Source organism: Gallinula chloropus (genome assembly GCF_964237585.1).
Source record: "Gallinula chloropus genome assembly, chromosome: 4".
Classification (NCBI taxonomy): Eukaryota; Metazoa; Chordata; class Aves; order Gruiformes; family Rallidae; genus Gallinula; species Gallinula chloropus.
Genome location: NC_140088.1, coordinates 4,075,228 through 4,083,948, shown reverse-complemented (window position 1 = coordinate 4,083,948; position 8,721 = coordinate 4,075,228). Strand labels below are relative to the sequence as shown.

At 49.8% G+C, this 8,721-nt stretch overlaps 1 protein-coding gene across 1 annotated transcript; it reads right to left on the bottom strand.

Annotated features, from left to right (window-relative positions):
* Positions 1 to 2,837: 2,837 nt before the first annotated feature.
* Positions 2,838 to 6,957, bottom strand: NOXRED1 (NADP dependent oxidoreductase domain containing 1; the record flags this gene model as incomplete). Its single annotated transcript, XM_084264220.1, is given in 7 exon segments — positions 2,838 to 3,376; positions 3,378 to 3,408; positions 4,682 to 4,784; positions 4,926 to 5,139; positions 5,364 to 5,412; positions 6,673 to 6,850; positions 6,942 to 6,957. Coding segments are annotated over 7 exon segments (828 nt in total). The 3' UTR covers positions 2,838 to 3,139.
* Between the last annotated feature and the right edge of the window lie 1,764 nt (positions 6,958 to 8,721).

Below are 8,721 nucleotides of genomic sequence, written 5' to 3'. Positions count from 1 at the left end.
TGGAAACCAACTGCAGTGTTCCCTGACTAGTAACAGGAATTGCTCCAATTGCTTATCCATTACTCTCTGCCCCACAGCTCTCAACATTTGCTGTAACACTTTAAGATAGAAACAATGTTCTTGAAAGCTCCCCTGTCCCATTATCCTACATGAACCCACGATTCTCCATTCGGTGGATACCTCTGTCCTAGTGAACAGGATGATGCCATCCTGTCGGATTGTGGTTCACTGAATCACATCTCCAAACCGGAATGCACATTGTCCCCAAAGTCGAATCATGTCTTCCCAAAACTCACAACTCTTCCCAAAACTCACATGTCAGATCCTTCCCACACATTGGGGATCACCAGCTGTTGGCAATTATTGTCTGTGATGAAATACACAGACACAGGGGTTTGGTTTTGGAGCAGCTTCTTCTCTCTAGTTCTTTTTTTTCTTGTTCTTCTTCTTCTCCTGGTGCTCCTTTTATTCTCTCCTTTCCCCAAAACAACCCTGCCAGGTGTTAGCCAATGAGGATTCATGGGCTTCTGGCCACTTTGATGTTTATGTTCTCACACACTCTTTCTAGTCTCATGACTGTCGGCAGTCACATCCCACATGCGTACGGCCAAGCCATGTTCCGCTGTAAATACATCAAAAGGCATTATCCCAGGAGTTAGGATACTCCCTTTGAATCCTAACCAGCAGGATGACTGGCTCCACTCATTCCCACAATGGTGGCAATTTAACTGCTGAGAAACACTAAGCCATGAGCTCTGAGTGGGATGTGGCCCTTTGAGTCATCTGGGAAGCGCGTACTAGAGCAGGTGCAAAGTTAAGGCCATAATCCTGGGCAAATCAGCTTCCCAACATGAAATACTAATGAAAGGCTGGGAACAGTCAAAACTGAGATAGTTACTATAGAAAGAAATGTGATAGCATCAGTGCAGCGAGATAGAAACTTTCTGCCATTTAGGGGGAACGGCTGGCTGCTACAAAACGACACAGTAAAGGATGTGGAAGCTATGCAGCATGGGCAAGGCAGGTTACTGCTTGTTTTAATCCCACTGTAATTGGCATTTTAAATATAAACCCCACTTAAAATACTAGCCTGGTGTTATTTGGATATATTGCCCCAAGTCAAAAGCTCTTTAGAGTCAAGCCAAATCGGGGGGAAGGTTTTGAGCAAATGAAAAGATCAGTACAACTTTGTGAATTGTGTTTGGGAGCCTCAGTCAAATCAGAAGGTTACACTCTCAGAAGTGACTCAGAAGTAACAGCAGGGCTCTATTTGCTGACAGTTCCAGGTCCAGCTAGCTCAGCCAGTCACCCACTCACCACTTTAACGAGCATTTTGGCTTATTTAATTAGTTTTAACCCCTCTTCTGTGTATAGACTTTGTTTTTGACAATATAATTTAGCAAACAGCAATGCTTTTGCATTAGGCAGAACAGACTCCGTCTCGTTCACCCATAACTCGTCTTTCTGCAAGTGCAAAGAGGAAAGCAGAGCTACTTGTGCCACTAAGAGACCAGATGTGACACCACCCCCCACAGTGAATGTGGACAATGAGCAATCTGCTCTGCTCATGGGTTCAGATCCCTCTCGAATCGCAACTTCAGGTGTGAAACTGTTCCAGAAAATCAGAAATTCCGTTCTTTGTCCTGATGCTCTAAGACAGAATGAATGGTGTTAGCTGTTGCCCTGTGAAATGAGAATTCCTGGTGTTTTATCTTGTATTGCAGGAGATTGCACGACGTGTACGAGAGTTGCTGGGGACTGAGGAGCCTCTCTTCAGCAGATCCATTGCCCTCCCATACAGAGACAACACGGGTCTCTTCTTGGAGAGAAAGTCCCACTCAGGAAAGAAAGCAGATGCCCTCACTTTCTCACAGTTTGTCCAAGAAGCAGGACTGGAGTCCTATACTGAGGTTCCTCCTTTGCAACAAGCCCAGGCTGGGGTAGAAGCAGATGCTCTCCCTGTACCACAGGGCACCCAGAGGCAGGATTAGAGACTCACGCTGCACTGGGGACAGGAGAATATACCCTTATTATCTTGCAGTTTGCTCAAGGAGGGACAGTTCCACCTTTTCCTGGTTACAGAAATGGCTGCTGCAGCTCTTAGCCATTTTATGACAGCAAACACATCCCCACGCTGGCTTTTTTCCTGCAATTCTTCATTTGCTTCCAGGAACTAAGCAAAGCAGAAGCTATAAATCAGACTGTACCACCATCTGTCTTTCACTTCTGCTTCACAGTTGATTAAAAAGATCAAAAAAGCAATCACAGACATAGTTTAATTACCAGTGATTAATAACAACTTCCCCACAGCTCAAGCGAATAGATTTCTCCCACACTTTGGCATCTGCAGGCAGCTCACTGGAAAGCCCAGATGTAAGGTAAATACACATTGCAGGTGTGGTGCAGGCTGCTGTCAGCCATGGTAAGTAAGCGTGTGGTGTAGTTACAACATGCACAACTAATCCCTGGCCTCACCACAGAAATGTGAGGTGAAGATGGGCAGAGGTTCATCTTAGTAAATAGTGCTGAAACACATGATAGATGATGGCAGGGAGTATAAGAGAATACTGTAAGCTGAGCTAAAGAATTTAAGGAATAAAAACTTCTTTTTCTTGGGTGGATTTGGACAGAATATCCACTGATACCCTTTTTACTTCAAAGAAGTATCATGTTGTCAACAGTAGTGGGGTACATTATTACCAGAAAGGAAACCTGGCTCAACAGAAAGAGCTCCTGACTACGTCATTACTGTTCTGTCTGCCATCAATGGCTTCCTGAAGATCCCTCATGGAAAAATAGTAATAAAAAAAAAAAGCTTTGGTCCAATCCCATTTAATTGGGGCAAAGCTTTTGCCACTACAAAATAATTGTAATTTGGTCTTGTAATTCAGTTTTCCATTGAAACTGCAACAGAAACCCAGTGAAACTGAAGCAGTTCATAGGCTGAGATGAATACGTACTAAGCAAATTCAGACCAAAATAAAGCAAGACTCAGGCAGCCAGGGAGAAGAGGAAAGTTTGCTGAACAGTCTAGAGAAGGAAACTTGTAGAAGCAAATGTCCAGGAATGAACAGTGCTGGTTCTTGCATCGCTCAGTCCTGAGGGGCCTGGGATGAGATTTGTTACAGTTTATAAGGATTTAACCTGTAGTTTCCTCTGGAATTTCTGAGAAAATGTTGGAAGAAGGTGAGAAGAATGGTGACTTGTCATCCAGCATCACACGAGGCACCACTGCAGCTGAAGTAAGAGATGTCTTGGTGCTGATCAACCCACGTTGCTTTGGAGGCCAGTCTCCAGTGGATGCCCAGCATTGTGGAGCAAGATGGCCCAGGACAAGCTCACTCTTTCCTAGCTGCTGCCGAAAGGGAGACTCTCTCTAGTTGTGTCAGGTCAAACAAGGGTAAGGTTCTGGGAAGCCAAAACAAGTGGAAAAGTTTCTGGGCAATAACAGTCTAATGCAGCTTGCTAATAATTAAACAAATAATGGTTTTCCTCAGCGTCTGACAACAAATCTCTTTCCTGGGTCTTTGAGAACCAGACTCAGAGACTTGAGTCTAAAGTGTTCCAGGCATTACTCTGCCATGCATAGCAAAACTGTGCCGAATGGCTCTAGAACAACCCTGCACAAGGGGGAGGCCTTCCTTCAGCAGTGTTCCCCTCACCTAACACCCTCAATACTCTAGTCCATGAACTCCTGTAAGGCCACTACCCATAAGAACTGTCCTCTCTGGAGGTTCCCACTGGAATATTTGTTTCTGCATCCAATGCCCCAGCCCGGATCAGTGGTTTCAGACAACCTTGATAAGTAGCCAAACAGGAACCAGGGATACAATGGGGCAGACTGGCTGGAGAGCTGTCAGGCAGAGAAGGACCTGGGGGTGTTGGGTGACTGCAGGCTGAATATGAGCCAGCAGTGTGCCCAGATGGCCAAGAAGGCCAATGGCATCCTGGCTTGTATCAAAAATGGTGTGGCCAGTAGGTCTAGGGAAGTGACTGTGCCCCTGTACTCAGCACTGGTGAGGCTGCACCTCGAGTGCTGGGTCCAGTTCTGGGCTCATCACCCTAAGAAGGACATTGAGGTCCTGGAGTGAGTCCAGAGAAGGGCAACCAGGCTGGGGAAGGGGCTGGAGGGCAAATCCTATGAGGAGCGGCTGAGGGAGCTGAGGCTGTTTAGCCTGAAGAAGAGGCTGAGGGGAGACCTTATCACCACCTACAGCTACCTGAAGGGAGGTTGTAGAGTGGTGGGCGATGGTCTCTTCAGCCAGGGGACAGGATATAGGACAAGGGGAAATGGCCTGAAGCTGCCCCAGGGCAGGGTTGGATTGGATATTAGGAAAACATTTTTTACTGAAAGAGCTGTCAGGGCTGGAACAGGCTGCCCAGGGAGGGGCTGAGTCACCTTCCCTGGATGTGTTCATAAAAAGGGTAGTTGAGGTACTTAGGGATCTGGTTTAGCTTAGGATGGGAATGGTTGGACTCCATGATCTTCAAAGGTCTCTTCCAACCTTGTGATTCTGTGAAAATGACTTGGGGGTGATAGTCCAGCTCTTGTACTGCTAATACATCATCTAAGGCAGGTATGTCGTCCTAAGGGCAATGCACAGTTCAGCATCTTCCAACCCAACACGACAGCCCATGCAGGCAAGTTTCAGAGCCAAGAGGAAGCCTGGACAAGCAGTACCTCATCGTTCGACCCTTCGCTTGCTCCTCTTGAGTGACTGAAGAGGCAAAACCTTCGCTGACAAAACTCTTGCACACAAACCACGGGCAGGAAGTGGTGTGCTCTGCGCAGACGGGGCAGCGCTCAGGAAAACAAGAGGTCACTGAGTGATTTCGATGCCTTTTGGTGAAGCTCTGCCCCGTGCTGCTCTTCCGGCCTGCGCAGAAAATGGCCGCCAGCCGCTCCGTGTTGACTTATCCAATACCAAACGCCAGTGCCCAGGGCACAGGCGTGTAGGAAGGGGCATCCCACCTCCCGCTCCCATGCAGAATGGCGTTAGCAGGCCGAGGGGGTTTATGTGAAACCTCTGACTTAGGATCATTTTGGGAGGGGCATGCTGAAATGAACATTGACGCCTCTAGAATAGCTTTTATGTTCCGTAGCTCATCCTCATCGAGTAAACAGGCGTCCTCCGTGTGCTGCACACGAAGTCACATCAGCGTGAGGCCGTCAGGAGCTCCGGAGCTGCTTCGGGAGCGCCCGGCTCCGGGGAACCGCGGCCCAGTTTAAGCGAAGAGCTTCGCCCTTGGCGCCGGGGGCGCGGTGCCTGGCTGCAGCGGGGGCTGGCGGCGGGCAGGCCCCTTCGCCCCCGGCCACATCGCCAGGCTCCTTAGGCGCCAGAGCGCCGGTAGGGCGGCCTCACGAGGGCACTGCAGCAAAGGAGGTGCCTTCGACCTGGAGGTGCCTTCGACCTGGAAGCACAGGCAGCCGCAATGAGCGGAGGGGAAGGGGAAGGGGAAGGGGGAGGAAGGCGATGCTCCCGGAGAGAGCCCGGGGCTGCGCCGCGGTGGAGCAGGTGGCCAGAGCCGGCCGTGGCACGGGTGAGATGGTGGGGTTGGAAGGTCCCGCTGAGGGAAACTCGGAGGAACCCGCAGGGAACAAACCACTGAGGCTTCTGAGAACCACCCCTTTCCGCTAGCCGGCCTAACCAGCGAGAAGCGTCCTTCCTCTCGGCTGGACCCTCCCTGCCTCGGGCCAGTCAATTCACGGGCCTCAACAGTGCCCGTGGAGAGATGGGCCCGGCAGCAGAGGCAATTTTCCCTCAAAAGGTGCGTGTAAAAATCATCCCTTGCACTTCACACACACCCCCTGACACACAGGTCACACCACAGCTGCACAGGAAGGTGTAGAGGTCCAGATCCCTCTCCACTGCAGGTAGATTCCTTCAAGCAAAGTCTCCTCTCCAGCTGATGGGGAAGAAACTCAGTTTAGCTGGTAAGGAGAAGGAAGCAGCTATCCCTTGCTCCTTTGCAGGATCTGCAAACCTTTTACTGGTAAGCAGCCTTGCACGGAGCATGAAGAGCAGCATCATGGTTGGCTCCTCACAGGTCAGACCTGAACAGGCTGTCCAGGGAGGTGGTTGAATCACTGCCCCTGGATGTATTTAAAAGATGAGGTGCTCAGGGATATATGGTTTAGTAGGGGACAGGTATGGTTGGACTCAATGATCTCAAAGGTCTTCTCCAACCTAGTGATTCTGTGACACCCCCAGGGGTCAGGAGCAGTGGGTACAGGTCACCCCCCTGCCCTCAGCACCCTCAGGAGAGCAGCTTAAAGCAAAACACAGGGCACCAGGTTTGCTCTTCTGACCCTTGTTTCCTGTGCTCACAACAGATTATCTTGCAGTGATAATCTGAGGCCCAGGTAGGAGCAGGATTTCAATGCCAGCGTTTTGTTTGACCTGTCTTCAGATTTATAGGCACAAAGCCTACAACTTCCTCCAGACAAACAGAAAGCTGGAACTCTAAAGTGTTCCCGTGACTCCAGCAGTTGAGGACTTGGGGAAGTGACCAACCATGACAAAGTTTACAATGACATTTCACAATTAAATTGTGGGAAGCAGGAGCACAGCTCCATCTCATCTCAGCCAGAGCACGAGTGGAGTGCTTGCCCTGTGAGCTCCCAAACAACGGCAGCACATCCAGGCTCTGAAATGACATGGTCTGTTTTACCTGAGGAGAGGGACAGCAGTGACAAGGCTGTACACAGCACAGTGTTTCTGGATGGCAGGCTGAACAGTGAAGCAGAAGGATGGCTCATGCGATGGAAGGCAGCACAGGAACATGATGTCCACCCAGGCCACCAGCTGAGCATTGTCATAAAAGCATGGGGGTCCCTGCTTCTGCAGGTCTGCTTTGATAAGCAAGGAAGAAAGGACTTAAGAGCCCACAGAACCAGCACAGGTGAGACCAACACCTCCAGGCACCAGCAACATGGTTACCTGTGCTCTGCCACATGCAGGTGAAACACAAACCAGACTGGGACTGCTGGCTGCCTGCCCCAAGAGGCACAGAGGGACTTTGCCTGCTGCCCATCAGCATTCCTACATGGCAAAGGGCAGGAGCAGACTGACACAGAGCGGGCAGCCTCCTTGCCAGGAGTGAAGATGCAGAGAGCTCAGCTGCCTGGCCCCAGTTCACACAGGCTGGTTTAAAGCCTCTAGCTGAACCAGCCAAGCCTTGGGATCTGGCTTGATTTCAAGATCTATAAAAAGCCATTTAATAATCCCTGCTTCCTCTTTGCCCTGAGATGATTAGAAAGAGGATTTTATTGTTCCAAGCACCTGCCTGGAGGACCGTTCTCCCCAGTTGTCTTGTTTTATATAAGAGTTTACAGGGCAATTGAGGGTTTGCATGCAAACCGTTGCTGTAATGCTGTGGGCTGATCTCTCCTGGCTGGGCAGTCAGCTACAGATGACCCTGCAACCATGAAACAAGGAGAGGGACATCTCTGTTTAAGCACTGCCACTCATTCAGGGAGATGTTTTCTCTGCAGGATGAATATTGAACAACCTGGTGGCTCAGTCAGCACCAGGCTCTCGGCAAAAAGCTGAGAATTTTGGAGAGCCACAAAAATGGGAGTGGGGACTAAACTAAAACAGGTCTTAAATCAGCCAGGGTTCAAAAAACAGGGTCAGTTTTGCCACCACACTTAGAGGGGACTGCTAAACAAACAAACAAAAAAGAATGTTTAGTGCCCAGGGGGTTTCCAACCAAATAGAGATCTTTTCTATGACAGCCTCCTCTGGTTCCCAATTGAAAACAATGGGAGTTTCCATGCCTTTGATATTTTTTGCAGAAAAACATTGCTTACTGAGTTCTGTCTCAAGTACCATGAAAAAAAGTGCAATTAAAATTCCAGAGCCAGGCTGGGGAGCACTTGTCCAGGCTTTCAGGGTTCCTGGTGGAAGCATGGATCCTGAGGCACGAGCCCAGCTCACCCTCAGAAGCACTTGGACTAGCTGCTTCCAAAGGTGGCCCCCGCCAATAATACCAGCCTTCAGCCCACGGCTGCCCCCTCGGGGCATGTGATGGTGATTCTATGTGGGAGAGCTGGCAGCAAACCTTACCCTAGCCATTAGGATGAATGATGCCAGCAGGTCAAGGTGATCCTTCCCCTCTAAATCCAGAGTGCCATGCCCAGTCCTGGGTTCCTCAGTACAAGAGGGCTGTGGAGATACTGCAGAGTCCAGCAATGAGACACGAAGGTGCTGGAGCATCTCTGCTAGGAGGAGAGGCCGAGAGCTACGACTGTTCAACCTGGAAAAGAGAAGGCTCAGGGAGGATCTCACCGATGTGTATGAGCATCACAAGGTGGGGAATGGAGAACAGGGACACACACTCTTTCCAGTGGGCACAAACGGAAATATGAGAGGCAATCTGAAGACCTTTTCATAGTGAGGGTGGTCAAATTCAGCACCAGGCTGCCCAGAGAAGCTGTGAAGTGTCCAGCTGTGGAGATACTGAAAACCCAAATGACAGTCCTGGGCTGCCTGTTCCAGGACTAGATGACCAAGAGGTCCTTTTTTAAGGAAAACCCCCAAAGAACAGAAAAAAAGAATGCAAGTGCACAGTGCAGCAGGGATGCTGGAACCCAAACCTGCCCACAGACAGGTACATTGCTCCATACAACCTCTGCCTCCGTGTGACCCCTGTGGCAGCACCCTCTCCTCTGGCACTGAAATGAATTCATCTGTGCTGATGACACTGAAGGTGTGAAAC